This window comes from Astyanax mexicanus, chromosome 13 (genome assembly GCF_023375975.1).
Source record: "Astyanax mexicanus isolate ESR-SI-001 chromosome 13, AstMex3_surface, whole genome shotgun sequence".
Taxonomy (NCBI): domain Eukaryota; kingdom Metazoa; phylum Chordata; class Actinopteri; order Characiformes; family Acestrorhamphidae; genus Astyanax; species Astyanax mexicanus.
Window position 1 is genome coordinate 36,088,146 of NC_064420.1, and position 25,058 is coordinate 36,113,203.

General features: G+C 37.7%; 2 protein-coding genes across 5 annotated transcripts; one reads left to right on the plus strand and one right to left on the minus strand.

Moving 5' to 3' along the window:
- The first annotated feature begins 1,546 nt into the window (after positions 1 to 1,546).
- icmt (isoprenylcysteine carboxyl methyltransferase) lies at positions 1,547 to 9,263 on the plus strand. Of its 2 annotated transcripts, XR_007423780.1 has the most exons (6): positions 1,547 to 1,798; positions 3,921 to 4,009; positions 4,198 to 4,367; positions 5,263 to 5,480; positions 7,891 to 8,788; positions 8,825 to 9,263. XR_007423780.1 is itself a non-coding variant. In XM_007246322.4 (5 exons), the coding sequence occupies exons 1-5, from the start codon at positions 1,580 to 1,582 to the stop codon at positions 8,071 to 8,073; spliced, it is 879 nt and encodes a 292-aa protein (XP_007246384.2). In that variant the 5' UTR covers positions 1,547 to 1,579; the 3' UTR covers positions 8,074 to 9,263. The 2 variants fall into 2 exon arrangements, 1 of the variants encoding a protein (XP_007246384.2); XM_007246322.4 differs by having other exon boundaries at positions 7,891 to 9,263.
- A 1,075-nt stretch (positions 9,264 to 10,338) lies between these two features.
- Positions 10,339 to 24,546, minus strand: rnf207b (ring finger protein 207b). 3 transcript variants are annotated; one of them, XM_049462833.1, is made up of 18 exons: positions 24,414 to 24,546; positions 23,863 to 24,053; positions 19,879 to 20,011; positions 19,599 to 19,743; positions 18,355 to 18,436; positions 18,190 to 18,265; positions 17,964 to 18,089; positions 16,839 to 16,889; positions 15,986 to 16,054; positions 15,837 to 15,905; positions 14,822 to 14,890; positions 14,624 to 14,748; positions 13,302 to 13,479; positions 12,304 to 12,489; positions 12,056 to 12,107; positions 11,859 to 11,976; positions 11,687 to 11,779; positions 10,339 to 11,063 (listed from the first exon to the last, which is right to left on the minus strand). In XM_049462833.1, the coding sequence occupies exons 2-18, from the start codon at positions 24,051 to 24,053 to the stop codon at positions 10,904 to 10,906; spliced, it is 1,923 nt and encodes a 640-aa protein (XP_049318790.1). In that variant the 5' UTR covers positions 24,414 to 24,546; the 3' UTR covers positions 10,339 to 10,903. The 3 variants fall into 3 exon arrangements, with proteins under 3 accessions (XP_049318790.1, XP_007246382.3, XP_007246383.3); XM_007246320.3 differs by having other exon boundaries at positions 15,986 to 16,058; positions 16,843 to 16,889; positions 24,414 to 24,544; XM_007246321.4 differs by lacking the exons at positions 23,863 to 24,053; positions 24,414 to 24,546 and adding an exon at positions 21,834 to 22,768 and having other exon boundaries at positions 15,986 to 16,058; positions 16,843 to 16,889.
- Between the last annotated feature and the right edge of the window lie 512 nt (positions 24,547 to 25,058).

Genomic DNA, 25,058 nt, shown 5'->3' on the forward strand with positions numbered 1-25,058 from the left:
ATATTTTGTAAAGAAATCACATTTGATACCACTGCTTAAAAACAGCCATGCCAGCTGGAACTTGCTTAGCTCTTCACTAAGTCTTAGTATGTTTTTGATTGGGGTAGGTGGTCTACAAAAAGGCACAATATGACAAAGCTTGCTGATTAATGACCAAGCTTTAACCATTTATACTCTTCAACTCTTTTTAGACCCTGCGTCCATTACAATGGACATCGTGTTTTCTTTTTTGTATGTTTTGTTGCAAATTATGCTAAGTAAAGCATATTGTTCATCAGAACAGAACAAGCCAATGAAAAAAATACAGTAGCTCAGCCCCCTGCCACTGCATCAGAAAAAAAGAGTAACTCTAGTAACATTAGGGCATGACAGCACTAGAGCCAACAAAGCAAATAAGAGCTAATACTAATTAGAGAGCTTAAATTATAAAAGCTTACTAGTTTCATATGATTTGGAACATTTTATCATGTTAATCTTTCTGTTTATGGATGATTTCGGAAGTGAAATGGTCCGTATCAAATTTAAAATGAAAATGTTAAACACAAGGATCCAAAGCAATGGACATTAAAAAAAAACAATTTCATATTTAGCCCTATCCGGGTGGGATTAGTTTCTAAGGGAGATGTCTGTGAAAAATATTTCACACTTCTACTCCTGCATCTGGACTGCAAATGAAAAAACAGGAGGACCGGTGTTTTTTTTATTTTATTTTTTTTTTCTCGGTTACATGACATCGTGTTCAGTAGCTCCTCCATTTCCACTCCCTGTTGTGTTTACATGGATCTCCGTGGAAATGCATGTCCAAAGTGTAATTATGGTGAGCAGCAGTGGACAAATAGCTATTTTATTAAACGAGAGGAGAAACTTAGAAGATGTGAGTCCGGCTGGGACTAAAATTACAGGAGGACCATGGAGTTCAGTGAAAAACAATAGGTAATTTTTGTGTGGAGGACGTCTAAGAAAAACACATACATGGTTGTTTCAGACGGGAATAAAATCACAGAGGACCCTCAATAAAAGAGAAAATGATCCCAGGACCCCCCTAAGAAATTAATCACGTCCAGATAGTCTTCTTTTGGATGAATTGCAGACAGAAATCAGGATTCTTATATTTTTTACTGGAACATAATTCAGGTCTGAAAGGGTTTATTTATCCATTTCTAATACATTTCTAGAAAAAAAAACTGTTGTTTGTCTTACATCAGGATTTTAACCTTAACATATTATTACTCATGTTCACACATAAAAACATAAATAAGCTGCTCGTTGAATTTATCTGATTACGTTAATGGGTTAATGATGCGACTTCCCTTTAGGTAGTTTGCCTTAGAATGTAACGTTACCAATATAAAGAAATATTACTATATATTAAAACTAATAAATAAAATACTAAATACTAAAAATAAAATACTAAATACTAAAAATAAAACTAAACAACCTTCATTCAGCGTTTTTTGGGGGGTGTTTGGGGGTATGTTGGGGGGGCTGGCTCTGCTTGTCTCTCTCTCTCTCTGACGTACGGATCTGACCGGCAGTAAAGTCACGCGAGATTTCCCTACGAGACCTCCGTGTTTTCAACATGGCAGGCAGTAAGTTGGTGCTGGAAGGGAGGATAAGTGTAATAAGCTTTCTCTTAGGGCTCGGGGTGATTCTCATCCCTCTGCTTGTGAAGTTCGGCTCCCACATTGACTGGATATTCGATTACCTCACTGATGTGAACGGGAAAATAGCCATTGCCGTTTATATATCAGTTATCAACGGCTTCCTGCTGCTCATATACAAGGGTCCTCTGTACAGGGTGAGTGAGAGAGTCAGTTTATCTGCTTACTGCTGCTCTTTATTCTTTATTTATTCTTCTGTATCTTTCTAAATCAGTACAGCGACCTGGCTGATGTTTCTCTATGGTCAGTAGATTATACTGAACTGCCCCACTGGCAGTGAGTGTGAGAGAGAGAGCTTGTTGTGTGTCCAGTCATAATCCACCTTAAACGGGATTTAGAGGCTAAGTTAGCTCTCTGTCAGCAGGACAGTTTAACCCTCCTGTTATCTTTGAGATCAATTTGACCCAATTCACTAATTAAAATATCTGAAACAATGACTGCACTCAGTTCTAGTGCTTCGTATTTAAAGAGAACAACCAAATTAATATAAATGTAAGGATTTGTCCGAGTTGTATAAGTTGTCTGACCAGCGGAAACAATTAAGAGACCACTTCAGTATCTGAATTAGTTTATCTGATTTTTCGATTTATAGTTATATGTTTGAGTAAAATTAATATTGTTGGTGTATTCTATAAATTATGGACAACATTTCTTCAAAATTCCAAATAAAAATATTGTCATTTGAAGCATTTGTTTGCATAAAATGAGAAATGGCTGAAATAACAAAACAGACGCAGAGCTCAAATAATGGAGAAATGTATGCAACTACTGGTGCAAATATTTAAGCAGTTCAGCTTGGTTTGATGGCTTGTGATCATCCACCTTCCTTTTAATTATATTCCGAATGTTTTTTTAATTTGGTAAAATCAAAGAAACTCATCATTTTTAAGTTGTCTCTTATTTTGTTTACACCACCTGGATTTAACGAAGCAAATGATGTGGGGTTAAAGCTGCAGTTGGTCAGTTCTACGTTCAGCAACAGTATGTGCTACCTGAATATACTGAATATAGACCAGATTATTCTGTCAATCGATTTTTTTATTTTCCTATTCCAAGATGACAATCACAGGATTCATGGGGCTGGAATTGTGAGAGTGATTCAGGGAGCATGAGATCATTATTTTCACACGTGGATTGTTCACCACAGAGTGCAGACCTTAACCCCATTGAGAATCTTTGGGATGTGCTGGAGATTGTGCAGTGGTCAGCAACTACCCTTGAAATGAGACGTGTTCAAACTTTTGACTGGTACTGTATAAACAGCAGTGGTTCTCAAGCTTTTAAAACTTATTTTAAACTATGTACCACTCACGATCGAACTAAAACTTCCACATGCCGCCTATTTGGACTACTGGGTGGGTGTTGCTCGCTTTTGCAATTTACAAATCATTGATTATTGTTTCTGGTCAGTGCAGTAAGCCTACTGGGACATCTCAAATAACTTGACACAAAGGGTCAAAAGCGTAAGTCAATGTAGTGAAATACTCTCTCTACACAGCATTCCCTTGAACCCTATGGTAATTATTCAGCTATTAATCTAATCCTAATGCAGACATTTTCAAGAATAAGGGAGTTTCAAGGGCTTTCACCATAGGGCTATTGTAGAAACAGAAAATAATGATATTATTAATTGTAGTTTGAGAATTACTGATATAAAGTCTTCAGAACCTGGGATGAGAGTAAGAGCTTTAGTGTTGATTCTGCTCTCTTGTTGTAGTCCCTCTGCCCACCTGAAAGACAGGGTATAATAGATGTAGTGCTTATATAAATAAAATGGGTGCAGGCAGTGCAATTGGATATGCTGTCAGTCTTGTCCAAAATCTAAAAGCAATTGTTGTGCTCTTTATAACACCATCAATAAAAAAAATATATATTTTAAATGGCTGTGAGATTTAGTAGTGATTTGCTTATTTTTTCATAGTTGCATAACAGGTATCTTGCAGTTATTATGGGGGATGGGAAGGATTTGAGGAGCACTACATACACTGACATGCACTAGATACATGTATGTAATGGGGCAGAAACTATCATATCCCATTAAGTTTACCATGTTATATAAAGTTAAAAAAAGCTTGCATGACTACTCACAATGTAGACAAGTGTGGTAATATGTTTCATTTCAGTTGTTTGTTGAAGGATTAACTTAGGGGGGTCTAATTGACCCCAAGGATAATGGGTGTAAATTGTTTAGTCCATAGAGTGCTTTCTTATACTTAATGTATAAAATCATTTTCTTTTCTTTTTTTCTATCACAAACAGGTTGCAGTGCGAGCTTGCTTTCTAGGCTTTACGTTCGGATGTGGTCTGATAATAAGTTTGGGAGAAACGACATGGACACAGTTTGGCTGGTACAATAATCTTATTTGCTTTTTATGATTCACTTGGAATGATCATGTTTTCATAATGGAAATGTTAAATGAAAGTGCAAATACACAGTTTTAAACATGTTGCTGACACTGTCACTAAGCCTGTATGATTTGGTGATCATCCTGACACTGTCACTAAGTCTGAATTGGTAATATTTGCCTTTTTACAGGTACATGTGTTCACTGTCATTTTTCCACTACTCTGAGTACCTGGTCACAGCCATCATCAACCCGCGCAGTCTGTCTCTAGACTCCTTTCTGCTCAACCACAGTGTTGAGTACACTTTAGCAGCGGTTTCCTCCTGGATGGAGTTTACTGTGGAGAAGCTGCTGGTTCCAGGTTTGTTGCATGTTTATGATGCTGTATAGTAGTGTTTAATGCACTTCATGGTTTTTGAATCATCTTCAGGAGCCCCATTTGGTCTAGATTTTTGCTCTAGATCAGGGGTGTCCAAACGTTTTGTGATGGGGCCAGAAGGAGAAATATATTTGAAGTCACGGGCCACACGCCGTAATAAAACAAATAATGAAATATACCACTTTAAATAATATTTTTTTCCTGATTATTTTCTTTACACACCATTTTACTTGACTTTGTCTTTATCTTTGACAGTGTTGTGTAAACTAAGATTTTCAAATTGATGTTTAATTTCATGATGTCTCTTAATATTAAACTCCGTAATTACGGCAACTTTTAGACTCTTTGGCCCGTTTTTCTGCGATAGAAATGCGCACCCTCTCCTCTTTTCGACTATTTGGCCCGTTTTTCTGTGCTAAAAAATGCGCACTCTCTCCGCTTTTAGACTCTTTGGCCCGTTTTCTGCGCTAGAAATGCGCACCCTTTCCGCTTTTTAGCCTGTTTCTGACACCTAGCGTTCAAACTTTGAATCTCACATTATAAAAACCTGCTTAACAGCGGGACAACTTTCATTCTATTTCTAAAATACCTCACGGGCCGCTCCAAAAAAGGAAAAGGGCCGCAAATGGCCCGCGGGCCGTAGTTTGGACACCCCTGCTCTAGATTAACCTTTTGCTGCAACACATAAGGATACAATAAAATTATGCATCACCTGGTGAGTCATAAGAACAGATTTGAAAAGCACTATATACACTTCTATCATGTTGGTGACATCTTTGTTTTGTAGTAGATGTTAGACTTTATATTGGTTATAAATAGTCATCCTGTTCAGAAGTGCATTGATCTAGCTCATTCTCTGAAATACGTCTTCTGACAGAGCTGAAGCAGCTGAACTGGATCTGTTTCATTGGGCTGCTAATGGTATTATGTGGAGAAGGGCTGCGCAAGGCTGCTATGCTGACAGCAGGATCAAACTTCAACCATATAGTGCAGAATGAGAAGGCCCAGACTCACGTGCTGGTCACTAGTGGTGTATACGCATTCTTCAGACATCCATCCTATGTGGGCTGGTTCTACTGGAGCATCGGTACTCAGGTAGGTTGTCCTGTTTGTGGTGACATTATCAGTATAGCTTATTGTTTAAATAGGGTCTTCACTGTTTATATTTAACTGAACCTTTAATTTAAGTACCGTATTTTTCGGACTATAAGGCGCACTTAAAAACTTTTAATTTTCACAAAAATTGACAGTGCGTCTTATAATACGGTGCGCCTTTTGTATGGATTTTACTCGTCAGGTTGTAAGGAGCAGTAAACACACACTCCGTGCAGCGTTATAGAGAGTTTCAGTGCTATACAGAGTCCAGAGCCGTGCAGCTCCGAGGCTGAGCAGCAATAGCATTAGCTAGATGCTAACCGCTAAGCTAGCTAGCTTATTCACTGAGATCAGTATTATCTAAATTTTACTCGTCAGGTTGTAAGGAGCAGTAAACACACACTCCGTGCAGCGTTATACAGAGTTTCAGTGCTATACAGAGTCCAGAGCCGTGCAGCTCCGAGGCTGGAGCAGCAAATAGCATTAGCTAGCTTATTCACTGTTCAGAGATCAGTATTATCTAAATTTTACCCGTCAGGTGTAAGGAGCAGTAAACACACACTCTGTGCAGAGCAGCAATAGCATTAGCTAGATGCTAACCGCTTAGCTAGCTAGCTTTTTCACTGTTCAGAGATCAGTATTTTCTAAATTTAGCACTTTTAATACTGCTGGAGCAGTATTATTAGAGTTAGATGCTAATCGCTAAGCGTTCACCGTTCAGAGGTGAGTTATCGGCCTGTAAGTCTGTGCTGCTTTGCCTGGCTAGCATTAGCTAGATGCTAAGCGCTAACTCTCTCAGAGGTGAGTTTTATCAGCCTGTAATCTGCTTGTTTACAGTGTTAAAACAAGCTACGGGGGACGAATCGCTAGCTAATATCTCACTGTCTTACCAGAACACGCAGGATTACTCAGTGTAACGCTGTCGTTTAAGTTTGGGTTAACTTTACTAGTTTAGGTGACTAGCTAGCGTGCTAGCGGATAGCTATGCTAACGCTGGTGCAGCAAGCCTTAGTGGACATCTGGAAATCTAAGCTTACTGTAAATAAACTGAAGCACGTTACTCACCCAAATAAACAGTTTTCAGGAGAGGAATCTGTGTAGATTAATATCCAGCACTCGTTTGACTTTGAAAGAGCTAGATTTATATATACTGAGACGCTCCACCGGCAAGCGACCACCCCCGGTGGGGGAAGGGAAACATGGCGCCACCCCTGTTCACTTTGATATAGGCACCCTTTCTAGTGTCACTTGACGCGCCTTATAATGCGATGCGCCCTATGTATGGAAAAATAGCAGAAAATAGGCGTTCTTTGATAGTGCGTCTTATAATACCTTATAAGTACCTTATAGATACCTTATAGTCCGAAAAATACGGTAGAATTATTAGTGTGGTTGAAATTAAATTACTGCGTATTGTGTGGTTACTACTTGTGTGTTAATTGTCTGGGTTTGTATTCATTCATTCAGCTATTAAACAAAAACAAAGAAACTATGACCCTGCCCATATGTATCAGTTTTTTGGGTTTTTTTTTTTTAAATAAATTCTACACACGCAGACATAAAAAAGGCATACATGAGCATGTTGGCCTGGTACTAAACCTGTATTAAACACAGGTTTAATCCCAATTTACACACCAGTCCCACCATTGTGTGCTATGCAAGTCATGAAATTATGGGTTGTAATATTGTAGTGTAATATATTGTAACTAATACACAGATACATTTCTAGACGTATTATATGTATATATACAGCTCTGGAAAAAAATTAGACCACTTAAGCTTCTGAATCAGTTTCTCTGATTTTGCTATTTATATGTTTGCTATTTACTTGTTTGAGTAAAATGAACATTGTTGTTTTATTCTTTAAACTACGGACAACATTCCTCCTAAATTCCATATAAAAATAGTATTTTTAGCATTTATTTGTTGAAAATAGGAAATGACTGAAATAAAAAAGATACAGAGCTTGTAGACCTCAAATAATGCAAAGAAAACAAGTTCATATTCATAAAGTTTAAAGAGTTTAGGAATCAATATTTGCTGGAATAACCCTGGTTTTTAATTACAGTTTTCATGCATCTTGGCATGTTCTCCTCCACCAGTCTTACACACTGCTTTTGGATAACTTTATGCCACTCCTGGTGCAAAAATTCAAGCAGTTCAGCTTGGTTTGATGGCTTGTGATCATCCATTTTCCTCTTGATTATATTCCAGAGGTTTTCAATTTGGTAAAATCAAAGAAACTCATCGTTTTTAAGTGGTCTCATTTATTTCCAGAGCTGTATATTTTAAATATTCAAATAAAAAAATTGATTTTCAAATGAGTCATCAGGCCTGCCTAATCACTAATTACTGTAAATTATTTGATGTGTATAATGTGAATACCATTTTTTCCCTTTCTTCCATACAGATAATGCTGTTCAACCCATTATGCATGTTGGCCTACACTCTGGCCAGTTGGCGGTTCTTCCGGGAGCGTGTTGAAGAGGAGGAGATCTCGCTCATCCATTTCTTCGGAGAGGATTACATTGAATACAAGAAGAAAGTTTCCACTGGCTTGCCCTTTATCTCAGGCATCAGGATAAATTCGTAAGACTGGGATGGACACAGCGAGGGGAAACTTGGAAACCTCTAGAACACCTGGACACCTCTGACTGGCACTGTGAGCAAGCTGGTTACCCGGTGACCTTGTGGCTCCCCCCCTGCAGGAATGGCCGGGGGAGTAAGGACACGGCACAGAGACACTGAGCTGCTGATCTGTTCTGAGACACACAGCTATCTGCTCTGAGCAGGGTGGATCCCCTACCCCACAAACACAGCCACGAGTATCCCAGCACTCTCCTACATAACCCATCTGTCTGTTCGGGCCACCTTTCATACTGTCTCTGATGCTACATATAATATTTCTTATTTCTTACTTCTCATATCCATTATAAATCAGTTTTACTGTACCTCTGCTTCATAATATGGGTCCATTATCATATTCACTCATTTCACGTATAATTTCATGCCAAGTGTATCCCTTTTAGTTCTAGTCTTATCTGTTTGTTTGCTTTTAAATGTATTAAAATCTGAAGTATTTAAGAATATTGTCACTTTCGTGCAATAACCTTGTATCTCCATTTTTTTATGTCTGTTACTTTTTAATATTGTTGGACACTGGAAACTGTCCTGTATATTTTTTCCCAATATTAGAATAAACCAGTAGAAATAGTGAGTTGACATTTTGGAGATACATGCTTTTTTTTTTTTGCATGAAAATGACAATATGATTGAGTTTCTCGAGGGAAGTGAACTGCAGTGAGATGGTAACTTTAAATAGAACAAATAGAACAAGTTATAAGATAATCGACCTGGACTTAGAATACCAAATATGTGGCAGAAAAAAAATCTTTACTGTACAGAAAGGGTTGTTCTTTTTCTCTTAAAGCAGAATGTTGATTATGGTATTTCTAAACTTCTTTAAGAGGTAAATAAATAATAGATTCAGTAATTAAATATTCAGTAATGTTTTGAGACACGACTTGTATGCCCTGATCCACAGTATACTAGCTAATTTGATATTTTAGAGATTCACACTTTTTTGTCTTTTTGTGGATAGTGGAAAAGGGAGTTTTATTTAAGTGTGTGTAATTGCTTCGGATAGGTGTTACATTTTCTGGAGATTTTGGAATTTTTTATGACTTGTCAAACACTGTTCTGTCAGTTTTAGGTGCACACTGTTTTAAATGCTGAGTGCTGACAATCTGTAATAAATGTATGATTCCTAAATTAAGAAAGACATTGCTCTGGCTGTTGTAGGCAGTATTTTTTCCTGTTTTAAACATAATTTGAGTGGGCTTAAATGTCTTGGTTGTTTACTGAATTATTTTACTCTGCATAAAGTTGCCAAGTCTAACAGATGTATTTGTTGGCACCCACTATTCAAAATTTGGAAAGTCTGTCAGCTTACGCGTCCTACTATTTATGGCTCAGACTTGGGTGAGGCATTGTTTAAACTTTTTTTTCCATATTTTTCCATAATGCATATTCTCACATTATCATCACATTCTATTTCTGGTCCCATACTTCTTTTCATCCTCATTATCATCATCATCATTATTATGATCACATCAGTGTTTTCAATCTTCTGTGCATTTCACAAGTTAATCAGACAGCTAGGCTAACCAGATTCTGAGATTTTCACGCAAGATAGGGGGACATGTAGCCATATCCAGAGCCTCCTACTTCTTCACGTATCTCTGCTGCGTAAGGACTCCATTCTCTCCTCAGCATGGCCTAGCTTCAATGGACAAAATACTTTAGTAGAATCAGTTTCCTTTCATTAGCACATTTTCAGAGTTGTTTTGTCCCTATAAATTGTTAAACTCAAATATATTTTATACATCCAATAGGCTTCCTTGTACAGTAAGATGGCTGATTTGCAGTATATTAGTAATGTGAAAATGTGGAAAACCAATGAATGAAAGTGAACTGTACGATTATTCACACAACTGACATTTACAGCATACAGGATCTACCACAAGCCTCTAAATAAACACTGAGTATAAAGACAGAGTATGAGTTAATATTTAATATATAACATTATGCATTGATTTATTCTGTTAATGCAGGTCCAGAATACACTCATCATCAAGGAGAAGTTGCAAAAATAGTTGCACGCAGAAGGAAATGTCAGTTTGCAATTGCAATGCTATTGGGTAAAGGAAGGTAACGGTGAAACACTTGCTCATATTTTTGGAGCTACACTTACAGAAGCACTGTGTAATGCAATTAGCCAGACCTCTTAGCATGGGGTATTAAAGGTTCCTATGGGTTTATAGCATCCTACACTTTTTTTTTGGGGGGGGGGGGGGTTCCTTATAATCCAGTGCACCTTATGTATGAATTTTACCAGTCAGGTAAAAACAAGCAGTAAAGCCACTTTGCTAAAGTACAGCTTTATATAAGAATTTCAGTTTAGTTCTCCAGCCAGTACCAGAACCTCATTAACCTAATGTTGGGCTGTCAAAGAACCTAATGAAGTAATGAAGACCAACTGTAATCTGGCATCGATCAATATCGCATAACACCAGACCTTTTGGACATGTGACTCTTGACAACAAACCATTGATCCGTGTATGGATTTGTTGGTCGTCTCCACCAAGACAATAGCAGGACCAAATATGACCCTCTACGTTTCTGAATTACTCCATGACACTCAGGCACAGCCTTCCTTCTGTATGCAACTTTTCTTTGTTTTTTTGACAATATTTGTATAACATTATGCATGGATTTGCTTTGTAAATGCAGGTTCAAAATACTAGGAAAAGTTCATACTGGAAAGGATCAAGATCTACACATCATCATAACCAGTAGTGCATTGTCTATTGTATTGTCTTAACATGTAATTCATTGATTATGGGAACTGAGCCTATGCTTGATCAACTGAGATGTGGTTTCATCACTGGGGAACAGAGCCCCATGTCTGTTGTGCATTTCTGCTTGCTCAGCCTGTATAGATGATCCTTGCTGTTGAGATTTGGGTCATCTGATATGCTGAGTATACTGCAGTAGTCTTCATGGGCGCAGGTCAATTCATTGCTGTTGAGACAAACCACACATCACAAAATAGATTTTTATTAACCCTGGTTTCCCAATTAGGCAATTATCCACCCACTCACTAGAATTCCCAATGTCACTTGCAATGTTAAGTCCTCTAGGTTTGTGTTCAGACTGCAGACAAAAGGGATTTGGTTCTCTAATCAGATCTGTATAGATGACTGTCTGCGGTGTAATCAGATCAGATTTGCCTGTCAAAATCTGTAGGTTGGCTTCAGTAACTAACCCTTGTTGCATTTATTTGACTCCCACACTTCTGTCATTCAAGGATTTAATGAGGATGAGGTGCCCAGACTAACAAAAATAAATCTGCACACAATCTAGATTTGTCAAAAATGTAGGCTTTGGGATTTGGGCTCGCAGTCAGAACATAACCTAAGAGGGTAAGAACATGCACATGCCTCCCATCACCTCTTTCATATGCAGCATCACTACACATCCAGCATGCTCTCAACCAACAGATGTCTTCTATCTACCCCTACACTTGGCTGCTGATGGCAAGGCAGCATGACTCAGGATTCAAACTTACGATTCTCAGCATCTTAGTCTGCTGAGCTGATCTATTGGTTACTAATCATGAAAGACCAATAGTTGAGCTTGCTTACCTATGCTGGGTATCAGCTGTCATGGTGCTGTCCTCGTAAATCTTCAGCATAGTCTCAGTGCGGTCATCTTTGAGCTCCTTAGGTTCCTTCAGTCTGTTTAAGATCAAATGATCACAGTTACCTCAAAGGAACAGTGTTTAAAAAGAATACAACAGTACAGAAACACACTGACCTGGGCTCTAGGCGCTCTTTAACCTTTGCAATTGATTGGATGTATGGGCCAATTTGTCGAGCAATGGTAGTCAGGTAGGAATTCTCTTGCTTCAGCTGAAGCAAGTCATGAAGTTGTGCTAGAAATTGAAACATTTGAAAAGTATGAATTTATTACAGAAAGATTATGAATATAAAAGTATAGGTCCTTTAGTTTACCTTCATAAATTTCTTGCTCATTTGCCACCCTCTGGTATGTCTCTTCCCAAATCTACGAGACAGCGTTGTAACAAATGACATCGGTATTTAATTTTAAAGATCAATTTCATTTTATCCAATTGAATACATATTATTTATTTCGTTTATGTAGTATAATGCGTGTACAGGGGATCTTCCAAAAAAGAAAAAGATTGTTAACCAAAGTTATCTCCAAGGCAAATCACATTACTGGCATCCATGGCTCTTACCTCCTCAAACATGCCCCTCATCATCTCAACAGAGGAGTACTGAGACAATATCTCACTGTCCATCTGCAGAGACCTGTCCAGGATTTCACTCATGGTGTCTGTCTTAATGAGGGAGTGATGCTTAGTCAGGTCCCTGTGAATCTCCTGCACCTGGTCCTTAAGCTTCTGCATCTCTGTCTGCAAACTCTGCTCCATGAGGCAAAGCAAAACAGTACAAAAGCTTTGGTAAAGAAGAATTCCACATTTTTTGTTCTTAGGTTCTATAGATTAAATTAACACAGAATGTAAAAGTCATTCAGATTGATTTTTTTTTTAAACTTTGGTTTGGACCTCCTCATAGTGGAGGCTCTGTATGGCAAGTTAGTCCCCCCCCAAAAATGACCTCTTCTCTGCACTGTGTTAAGTTCAATTGGAACTAAAAATAGTTTGATTTAAAAATATATATACAGCTATATGTATATGTAATGCAGTTACAATATTCTGTATAATATGCAGGTCAAACCTACTGTCCTACAGTAATAGTAGTGCAGAAAGAATTAAGAGCATGTATGAATAATAATAATAAGCAATAAAGACACAGACTAATGCCTAATGCTTAAAGTCATGGGATAGCGGTATGTAAATGAATCAATAAATGTTATCTCAGGGGTGCAGTTAGAGAACAAGTTTGTAAGTTTGTATGTATATATATCTACATAAAATGTTCCAAAGTTTAAATATTTTGACTTAAATTTGGACACAAGAATACCGTGACATCTTGCACTTATTTTGAGAGTGAAAATTGTAAGTTAGACCATTATTCCTAAAAATTAGCTAAACATTCTTACACTTGCAATGTTGTTAGCATATTTCAAAAGAGAAATAGACCACATGCTAATGTATTTCAACTTTTTTTATGGGATTGCCCCACCTCATCTGCAGGAACCTTGCTTTACTCTAAACTTTTCTCAGACAAAGTCATAATCATGTAGGGTTAGAATCCTGTGTGCAGGTCTCACCCTGTAGCTGTTCTCGTAGTTCCCGCAGTGCTCCATGAAGGGGCTTTCTCCCCCCTCAGCGAGTAGGACTTTAGTGCTGATGTAGCGATGAGACGTGGGTTTACGGACCGCAGAGCAGCCGAGGGACATGTCACTGGCTGCTGGAGAGTGACAGGCCACTGACAGTGATGAGGGAAGCCTGGAGGGAGGATAAACTCTCTCATAGCTACATATATTTTCATACGTTTCATAATAGTTTCATAACTGACTACTTTTACTGATTACTTTAAAATAAGTCTCAATAACAATCAATGAATGATAGTCCCAGAGTTTAAAAAGTAAAAAAACTATTGAGATCTCTAATCTCAGATGTTCCAGGTCTATTACAGGGTTCTTGCACCATTTTAAAAGTCAAATTTAATGCTTTTAAGACCTTTTTAGGACCTTAATAAATATAATTTAAGACCCAAAAATGTAGTCATAATATCTTTAGTTCTCTCCCCGATAACGCTAGCTAACTTTCTGCTGACCTTAGTATGTTAGCTAACTCACTGCTAATGTTAGCTCGCTCTCCGCTAACGTTAGTCCTAACCCTGGTAACGTTTAAGCTCGTTTAAGCTAGCTAAAGTTAGTATGTTAGCTATCTTGCTGCTAATGTTAGTAGGTTAGCTAACTTGCTGCTTATGTTAGCTAGCTTTCTGCTAACCTCAGTTCTATCTCTGGTAACGTTAGCTAGCTTGCTTTAGCTAGCTCGTCGCTAAAGTTAGTATGTTAGCTAACTTAGCTTGCCGCTAAAGTCAGTATGTTAGCTAGCTCGCCGCTAAAGTTAGTATGTTAGCTAGCTCGCTGCTAATGTTAGCTAGCTCTCTGCTAACCTCAGGTCTATCCCTGGTAACGTTAGCTAGTTTGCTTTAGCTAGCTAAAGTAAGTATGTTAGCTAGCTTGCCGCTAAAGTTAATGTTAGCTAACTTGCCACTAATGTTCGCTAGCTCTCTGCTAACCTAAGTTCTTTCCCTGGATTAGATGTTTACGATGGGCCACTATGATTTCCCACTGGCATTAAATGCACCATCTGAAAATTTAACACTTACAGCAAATTTACAGTAAATTTAAGACAATTTAAGACCTTAATTGCCCAGAATTTAATTTAAGACATTTTAAGACTTTTTAAGGACCTGCAGGAACCCTGTATAATTAGATTACAAATACATGCTACATTACAACATCATGCTACATATAGCTCTTATGTTTCAGGTCATTAGATATTCTGGATTTTACATTTTGTATGTTGTGCTGAACGACTACATATACATGTCCCTGTGGAGAGACTGAAATAAACTAACAGTCCAACGCCATTGGCCAGGCCCAGTCCTGACACACTGCCTGTCGTGGACACTGATCTTCGTTGACCTAGCAGCAAGAGAGGCTCCAGGCAGCGGGCAAATTCAGACCGGTACTCCGTGTTTATCTGTGTAGAGAGACAATCATGTGACAGGTGATAACAATAAAGGGCACTATGTGAAAGTCAAGCCTGCTGTTACCTTACTGCTCTGAGCTGGCCTCAGCCTGTGAGGCAGCTTCACTATCTTCTTCAGCCTCTCCATCAGTTGCTGTGGGAGAAACACATTCATCAATGTCTGGACACAGTTCCTGAGCTTTTAAAAATTATATACTTTCTTTTGTGATTTTGGTATTTTACCATAAACTGCCTGGCCAAAAAAAAGTCAACACATGGATTTAACTATCCGGTGTTGCTGCAGGTGTTGCTCAGGTTCAGGTTGAGCAACAGTATGTGCTGAAAGAATGAGGTCAGCTGACTACCTAAATATACTGAATATAGACCAGGTTATTCCATCAATGGATTTTTTTCTTCCCTGATGGCACGGCCATATTCCAAGATAACAATGTCAGGATTCATGGAGCTGGAATTGTGAAAAAGTGGTTCAGGGAGCACGAGATCATCATTTTCACACATGGATTGTTCACCACAGAGTCCAGAACTTAACCGCATTGAGAATCAGTGGACATCACAAACCTCTACCATCATCAGTGCAAGATCTTGGTGAAAATTAATGCGACACTGGATTGAAATAAACGTTGTGACATTGCAGAAGCTTACTGAAACAATGCCACAGTGAATGCATGCCCCAATCAAAGCTAAAGGGTGTCCAATTAAATATTAGAGTGTTTTTTTTTTGGTGGTGACTTTTTTTTTGGCCAGGCAGTGTATTTGGCCAAACACCAAAAAAGGGAATAAATACTGCATGTGATAAACTATATAAATAATTTAATAAATTCAAAGTAACAGAAACTGGACACACAGATACACTATATTGCCAAAAGTACCAATCTGTTCAGACCATCAAACGTTATGTGGCCATCAAATTAGCTTAAGAGCAGTAGTGTAGAAAGCTCAATGGAATCAGCAGCTCCATTTAAGCTCCACATCAACAAACGCAATGCAGGTGAGCAGATACTTTTGGCAATAAAGTGAAGGTTTAACATGTCTTACATAGTAAAAATATGTGTTTAAAAAAATATGTCATGTCTACTTACATAACCCATGTCTAAAAACTCAAATTTATTTGCAGAACTAAGAAAAGCAGAGCATGTGACGAGATGAACCTACAGAAGGGAGAGAAAATGCTTTAAGAGAATGAATAGGTTGGAGAGCAGGAACAACAGACAGAAGAAAAAGCTCTGACCTGGAGAGTCGGCAGTAAAGCAGAAAGATGAGACAGCTGCTCTTTAAAAGCTCTTTCCTTTTCCTCATGCTGACTGTAAAATTCACAAATTTATTACCATTTTACTTTTAGAGTAAGATGTTGACTCCTAAATATAATGTATTCATTCTTTTGCTTATAAGATTCCAGCGCATGCCGCCTCAAATTGATGTGCAGTCACCCAAAGCCTTTTTTGGAACTGCCTCTAATGCAGCATCATCAGTCACCCAGAGGCACTTAAAAGAAATCAGCATCTACACAGAGAGAGCAAGGCCAATTGTGCTCTTTCAGGCTCCGGATGCTGATATGAGGCAGCATGGTCAGGAACTCAAACTCACAATTGTTCATTTAACATTTTTTGATGTGGAGGGATGGAGAGTGTTGTACACTAAAATGGACCTTTTTCTTTGCCTCTTTTTTTGCAATAATCATTTTTGATTGTTATTTAAATGGTTATATGGCTCCTGCTTTCTATAATCACGGCTGTAGAATGAGTAAGTAAATTTCTTTGCAGTAAACTGTTCTAAACCAAACCAAGTAGTGCATAATCATAAAACTTGCAGAAATCAATGGCATTCCCATTTGAGTACAGTTGGTACATTGTTTTTACATAGAAAGATTTAGAAAAAGACAAACGCTCAATAGTCAGCTTGTGAACAGTGGAAGTGAGGTGAGGTCGATTTACAGTATCATGGCTGAGATATTTTTAGACTGTCACAGGATCCATTCTGTCTTGCTGGTGCCTCATAGCTCACTGTCAATTTACTGCGGTTTAGTGTGGCTGATACAGATGCCGGGTGTTCATTATAATGAAACAAAAGAGCATGTGAAACACTTGCCTTTGAGCTGCTTTCAGAAGAACTCTCTTTCTCTCTGCCAGCTTTTCCTAAAACAGACAGACACCAAGTTAGAACCAAGTTAATTGCAATAAATAAAATGTTCTACATTAAAATAGTTAACATTAAAAGCATTAGTTATTTTGCTTATTTAAAATCCATTAGACATCACATCACACAAGGCCATTATGTTAGTTTCTGCTTAAACAACTAATTGCAACTTAATTGATCCCCCCTTTCCTTGCAATGCTTTAAACACTAGTAGGGCACATGCCTCCTTCAAAAGATAGTACAGAGAGCAAATATTACTATAATCACTCGTTTCCGGTTTGAATCTAGGTCTGATTCTGGCCCAAAATGCTTGGTTCACACCAAGGCTGAGTGATGCAGGTGTACTGTATAAGTATAACGCGAGAACTAGCCTAGGCCGCATGTGCCAACACCCTGGCTTCCAGGTATAATACGAAAACCGGCCAGATGCACATGTGCCAACACCCCGGTAGCTGAGTACAATGCAGGATCAGCCTTTTGTTGTCACTTTTGACAATTCTCTAATTGTCAAGTGAAAACCACACTGCCAATTTTGGCTCTGGACAATTTTAATGCTATCTAGTTGTGAGTCACTGTATTTGCTGCCAATGCAGTTTCATTAGGCAGCCAACTCACTCAGATAAAAGCACTGGATCCCCAGCCAGGGTTCTACCATGTTTTAATCAATACATTTCCATGATTTTTTCATGACTTTTCATGACCATACAATTTTTAAAACATCAGTGCATAGTAGGTCTAAAATGAATCACATAAAAATGCTGACACACTATTTTTAATAATAAAGTGTGTCAGATCCTGAGAGCTCATCGTGTAGGGCTAAATTACTTAATTAACTCTGAGCTGATGTATTTGTTAGCTCAAAATAGATTTTCTCCATCGATAAACTAAAACACAAAGATTTGTAGACCAAATATCCATGACTTTTCCAAAACTTATCCAGGCCTGGAAATTGCTATTCTCAGGTTTTTCATGACCGTATGAACCCTGCCAGCTCAGATATATCAGCCTATAGACGCCTGTACTGGCTAGCATCACAATGAGAGTGATGAGGGAAAAGCCTCATTGCATGTTACCTGCATGCTATTAAACAGAGTGCTGATCGCTGTCTCCTCTTCATCAACATTGGCTCGCACTTCTCCAATCATGGCCTTCAGCAGAATAATGGCTTCCCGGGCTGAAGTCTGGAGCTCCTTCACAGCCTGGAACAAGGAATAAGGGGACATGTTACAATTAAACAATGTGTATCCCAATATTAACCACTACATTTCTAGTAAGAGGTAAGAGATTAATTGCTCTTACTATGACGGCTTGGTCCAGTTTTTCACAGCCCTGCATATACGCCGTCTCAATATCAATGCAGTGTGCTCTGCTCTCACTATAAGCATGACCAGACAACAGTCAGACAACTGCCCATTCATTCAAAACTTCACAATGCATTTTAATTGCTGGGAAAAAGAAACCCACACTGGCATGTCTCTGAAACAGTTGATGCAAAGCATGGACTTCTTCTCTGTGGAGAACATGATGTATAGTTCTTCATGGAGGGCTGCAGTAAAGAAACAGAGCTCATTAGAGTTTCAGCAGAAATAACAGTGGCTGGTGAAAAAATGGCTTCTTCTCTAATGTTTATGTGTTTTTTTTGTGCCACAACTGGTCAAAATAATTTTTTTCAAGGTTCATTTTTTAACTTCTAGGTATGTTTAGGTAAAGATGCCTATTTTTCTTTGTGTAGAGTTGAACTGAATTGAATGTTTTAGAATAAGAGTCAGATTTCACGTTTTGCTTAACAGAGTTGTGAAATTATAATGTAATATAAATTATATTTTAGAACACATCTGGCATAGAGATGTCATCATGTCAGAGCTATTTTTATCATGAATGAAGTATAAAATAAACAGTACATCAAAGTAAGTAATTATTTTTCTAAAAAGATTATAATCTATATTAAAGTATTCTTGACTATAGACTTCAATAACATCATTATGTAAAGCTTTTCTGACTTAACAGGGAGAATGACACCTCAATCATTGGCACTCTGGGTTCAGAATGTTGGCTACTGCACTGTAATTTTCATTAGAACCTGTAATCGTCCAGCAATATTACAGTCCAGTTCTGTATCGCTCAGTGCATCAGCCAGACTTGCTTATAGCTGCCCATGAGGGGGCACTAAAAGCATGATTTGGAATTTAAAGCAGTGAAATAAAAGTGAATTATTCTACCTGGCTGTAGGAGGAGCTCAGGAGCACAACATAAAATTCGCACATAATGATGCTTTTTTTAAAATGATATTTTAAAATGAAAATTTTTTTAATAGGCAAGTTATTTTCCAACATTCACATCACACTTTATGAGTGGTCATATGTAAAAAGGTCCATTGGTGTAATATTAGCCTCATGTTCTCAGTGTGTAAACACAAACTTAAATCAGAATCAAGAAAGAATTGGTAAAAGTGTCATTTAATTTGACTCCACTTCCGTAAATTCAAATGAGATGTGAGTGCCCTCTACAGCACCAAACAGTTTTCACAAGAGGTCTCATGAACCTCCACCAAAGATCCATGGAGTGATATTCATCCATTTACAAATTGGTGGAACATCAATATAATATTGAGATATGATTAATATATGGTAAAATTGGTTAATAAAAAAAATTACGAGTAATAAAAAACTCAAATATTGTTTTTCTATATGATGTTTTTCAACACATACCACACTTTTTATGGGCTTCCTTGGTGCGTTTGGCCAGGGGGACAATTTCATGGCGCGAGAACATCTTGGCCGCATGGGTGGCTTCCCTGCAGTCTCCACACAAGGGCTGGTTACAAGTGTTGCAATAATACATTGTACCCACATCCTGACAGTTATAAAAACATAGTGTTACTTCAGTTAAGAAACCTCTGTCAGTGTAAACCTGAATCATATTATAGCTTTAGTTATTATTGTAGCTAGGCTAATGCTTCTGCATGCTAAATGAAAGGTGATGGAAGACCTGCTTCTTGCATTCCCAGTCACAGTTAGCACACTGCACAGCTTCCTCACAGTCCACCGAGTTATCCACCAAGAACTTCAGCAGGCGGTCCTCTGGAGGCAGAGCAGTTATTCCTTTCACAACAGACTGCTGTCTGAGGAGGGGGAGAGTTAAAACAACTTGTTTTGTTCCACTTTAAAGAGAGCTTGGCTGTTTTGATGTTACTTTCGCTGTTTCGCTGGTTGCTACACACACACACAGACATACACAAAATGTCTACCACTTCTATGCTCCTGCCTTCATAGTAACAAGGACAGAAATAGCATCATTTTGAATTCTTAGATAAAGCTGTGTGCTTATGAAGCTAGAAGCTAGAAGTAAACATGGACACAAACTGCTGAGCACACTATAGTAGAAAGGAGCCATCTCTTCCTAATTAGAAGATTCCTAATAAGTTACCACTCTTAAAATCTGGTTTAACATATCCTTACATTTACATTTTACTTAATTCAAACACTTTAACCCCTTAACAGGCCAGGAATTTTGTCAATTGTTTGCCTGACATTACACCACTAAATCTTGAGGATTTCTATTCAAACATTACATAAAAAGCTTTAATTTTCATTTTAAAGTCAATATTTTTCTGAATACAAATCAAACAGCTTGTGTCCTCCAAACCAAAATTTGAGATTCCTGTTACTGATCTGGAATTATTAGGTGGAGTAGAGAGAAAACAGGCAGCTTTTCTAAGTGTCTTGTATTGCAAAGCCCTTTAAATTTCAGAACGTAAATACGTTATTTTACTGCAGAAAAAAGAGTTTTGTATCACCTACACATGTAGCCCGTATACAGGACAGGGCATTTAAGGGGTTAAAGACTTCAGTGCATCATAAAATCTCAAATCAAATGTTTAATCTAACAATTATACCACCCATCTTGCCTTTATGCCTTCAAAGGCTCTATTCTTTTGAAGGTGGTGGATACAACACTTTAATATTTGTGTTGTGTTTAAAAGTGAGTTAGCTATAAGTGAAAATAATGTTAAATAGTCTGATGAAATGTTGGGTTAGCTAGCTATCTGTGCTAACTTAATTGTGTTCACAGCAGACTGCATTTACTTTGAATATGATACAACCATAAAGCATTTAATAGAAATTTACCAGAAATTCTAACACAAAGTCAGTCACTGTTAGTTACTATCATTACCACCCACTGCACTGTTCACTGTGGGTGGTAATACGTTCTATGTTGTATTCCCAGTACTGGTACACATGTGACACATGTAAATCAAAGAATGATAAATGCCTGCACAATTTCAATCAATCAACATTTATTTACACTCGGAATACATTAAGGGGACCCCTCTTTTTCAATGCAGCTGAGCCTAAATAAAAAAAAAATAAATAAATATTTCAGAAAAGGTTTGTCCTATCCATCTGGCACCTTATTCAAACTCTTACAATTCATGTCACATTCCCATGTGCAGGCTGGCCAGTGTTTACCTACCTAACAAGATAACACCTCACAACATATACAGGTATAAAAGGTAACATGTCATGATCAATTTACATATTTCTGTCCCTTGACTTTTGGCATATCTGTGTATTTACAGACCTACAGATCTAGCTAGCTAGCTACCTGTGCTAACTCAACAATGTTCACAAAATTAGCTACTTCAGACTGCATTTACTTTAAATATGATGCAACCATAAACTTTTTAATAGCAATTCACCAGAAATTCTAACACAAATGCTGAAGAAACAAACATTTGGAAGTGGGTGTGGCAGAATAAAGTTGCTGCTAAATCATCACATTCAGGCTAATAATATTAATAATTAAAAATGCACCTATGCATTTTAACACTCCTACAAATTAAGCTACAAGGCTGCAACTAAAAAAATGTCCTTGTAGACAATTATCCAAACAGACAAGCACTGAATCAAACCGCTGCAGATACTAATGAACTTTATACTTACATAAACATGCTGGTTCAACTGTGAACTTCTCCCCATTTTGAATGCATTTCCTCATGCGCAGTATCCATAGATAATGTATAGAAGAGAGCTGTTGCATGCCTTACTATTCTGTAGCGGGTGAAACGACAGCACAGAGAAGCTGCAACTGTCTCCTATCACACACAGCTCAGGATAACGGACCCAGTGCCAAGAACCTAAGCACCCCGTGTTTGTTTGAAGCCACAGTGGCCTTAATGGAGCATGTAGTGTGTATTTCCATTCAGGCTAAAACAAGATAAGGATTTATACTGCAGCTGTTGATTCCAGTCAGGTAATCCAGGCTGCAGCTGCCTCTGTTATGCCCTGGCACCAGGACACTGTATCAGTGTATGCCATTCTGCTCTATGAACTTGACACCACTGTGGTTTTTCAGATAGAATGAGGCTCATCACTAAGCTAATATTGTTCTTACATGTACTTACATGAACTTATAGGTTGTCAATAATCATAGGACAGGAACTAATATGCTGCTGATCACTATCAATACCACCCACTGTGCTGTTCACTGTGTATGGCAATAGAATGTTCAATTTCTGTGCCATTTCTTAAGGTAACAATGTATTATCAATTTACATATTGCTGTCCCATGACTTTTGGCATGTCAATGTATTTACAGACATGTTCTAGAAGTCAACTAATTACATCTCAGTCTACATTTTAGTTACAAGCAGGAACTCTGTACTCTTGCTTCGATGTTCAGAACCCGTCAAAGCTGAGATTTTACAAAGTATCTGGAGGTCCAAGAGGACCAGGATTGGGAAAACTAACAGAAGGAAAATAGTACCTTTCTATACCTCTTTTCTTTAAAAGGAAGTACAGTTGTTTGGACACTGCTGTTCAAATTCTATGTTTTTTGTATGGCTTTTTTTTGTATGTTTAGAGCAGAATTATTATTAATTATTGCACATTCAGGAAAAACAAGATACATACCATTTATAACATGTTATGTTGTGTTTTTCTTAAATATGTTAAATTAAAATAAATAATAATATAGCAAATACACAGTAATCAGAATTTTAAAATACAAGCATGTATTTGTTAGCTAAAATATAAACGATGAGTGGTGCAACCTCAAGGGTTCTTTTAAAAAAGGTTATGTCTCAAAAACTAATGTGGAACTGTTTTGCAGGTATTTAGAATCATTTTAAAAAGGTTCTATACAAAATCATTAAATTTTCGTTAAATCGTTAAATGGTTAAAAGGTTCTATTTATAATCATCTATATAAAGTGTTCATCATTACTGCAAAAAACATTTAGGTCTAGATTCTTTAAGTTGTCACAACATACAGAACCATTACTTTTCCTTAAAGAACCCAAATTAAAGAAATGCTCTGTTCACATAATTACCTAAAAGCTTAAATTGTAATTATAACAGTTAATTAGCTATTCCTCAAGCTAAAACACCATATGTTTTTTTACTCTTAATGTTATGTGTCTAGATGCAATTAGACTGTGTACTCCTAACCCTAAAAAGAGTGTAAAAACTGTTTTGGTGGTTTGTAGAACCATTTTTAAGATATTCTATTAAAAATCATCTATAAAAGGTTTACCAATAATGCCTTAGGACCTTTAAGCCAGGTACAAAAACTGGTGTGAAATTGTATTTTGAGTAGTTGTGGCCTTACAGAATTATTACTTTGTCTTAAAAAATCTGTGATAACTCCTTTTAACAAATTATATTTTTTAATCTAAAACTTCCCCAAATAAGAAAAAGGTTCTACTTTCAACCTTTACAAAACCTTAAAATGTTTAATGCATTAAATAACCGTTGTTTAGTACTATACAAAATGCTTTTTGCTTGAAAAGTTGTTTGTAATGTGTTATACTACAATCCAAATTGGAAAATATTGTAATACTACTTAAGTAGAATAACAAAATACAACTGCTCTAATACTTTTCACCACTGCTGTTAATATAGATTTTATATAAAGTTGAAGCAGACAAGATCAAGGTCCTGTTCAGGCTGAGGCTGCAGAAGCATGTTCTTACCCACAGAGGGGGCACGTCAGTCGGCTGTCCACAGCTCTACCACGCAGACAGCTGGCACAGAAGGTGTGATAACAATCCAGCAGGCAAGGATGCTCGTACTGTTCATGGCACAAGTGGCACACCAAAGGATGGCAGTTAGCACTGTCCGGGTCAAAGAGATTCTCCAAGGGGGCGAAGATTCCTCCAGACATCTGCAAAAGCAGAGAAGTTCTTCACATCCTCACAGCAGGCCAGACCAGCATGTATCTAATGCTTTAGCTACTGCTGGATACAGCAGGGTCTAGCTGGTGTAGCATGCTTTGATCTGATTCTCTGGCACTGAACCAGAAATAGAGGAACATAAAAGAACACACACTCATGCTTCTCCTCCCCCATGTACCTTAACACTGTCTGCGTCTATAAATAAACCTATTAGTTTTATCTAACAAAGACATGCGAACAAAATAAGCAGGACTGAATATGAAAGTTATATAAAATATAACTGAATTACAGCATCTATAGGAATAAGCAATCCGAAGTTGAACATATACAACACACAGGCGTTCATTCACCTTGCTGCTGTCCTAGCCCTGCTCTCTGTGGCTGGAATGAAAGCCATGTAGAGGGTTTGTGAGCCTGTGGAGATAGAGGGCTGGCCTTGACGTCAGGGGGAACCAGGGATCCACACAGTGGAACAGCTGAAAGGAGAGGAGGGCTGAGGGGGTTGTCAGGTATCCATATAACCAAACACTGATTACACAAGAGAAACCAGATAGCCTTAATCTATCAGCAAGTGACAAGAATAGTTTTCCTTTGGCACATCATAAAACGTGTAAAAGTGCATGCACAACCAGAAATATATGACACACACTGACAACCACTAAATACTTGTATTGTCTTGGTAAATAAATCTTGCATTTTTGCACTTTGTTTGTTTTTAAAGGAGCATAATATATTTTCATATCTTTACATAAGCAAGCAAGGGCTTAAGCAACATGAACAAGCTAATAGGCCAGTTAGGTCTGTCAAACCTTTTACATTATTGACTTATTGTACAATATAATAATATAGCTTAAAGTCTCTTTACTCTTTACTACTTTTTTCCGCTTTGAAGCAGACACTGTGTTTGTCCTAATCAACTTGTTTTTCTGAACATTTTCTTTTCCTAGCTACTGCAGACAGTGGAGGTTGAGGAACAGTTTTAAATGGAGCATGCA

Bases quoted from the DNA above. Each gene is read 5' to 3' on its own strand.
- icmt (XM_007246322.4), top strand. From the start codon at position 1,580: ATGGCAGGCAGTAAGTTGGTGCTGGAAGGGAGGATAAGTGTAATAAGC. The intron at 4,010-4,197 runs GTACAATAATCT...GCCTTTTTACAG, and splicing joins ACATGGACACAGTTTGGCTG to GTACATGTGTTCACTGTCAT. The intron at 5,481-7,890 runs GTAGGTTGTCCT...TCTTCCATACAG, and splicing joins ACTGGAGCATCGGTACTCAG to ATAATGCTGTTCAACCCATT.
- rnf207b (XM_049462833.1), bottom strand. From the start codon at position 24,053: ATGTCTGGAGGAATCTTCGCCCCCTTGGAGAATCTCTTTGACCCGGAC. The intron at 18,266-18,354 runs GTGGGTTTCTTT...TCATGCTTATAG, and splicing joins TGTTTCAGAGACATGCCAGT to TGAGAGCAGAGCACACTGCA. The intron at 13,480-14,623 runs GTTAGTTTATTT...TCCTCCCTCCAG, and splicing joins CTGGCCAATGGCGTTGGACT to GCTTCCCTCATCACTGTCAG.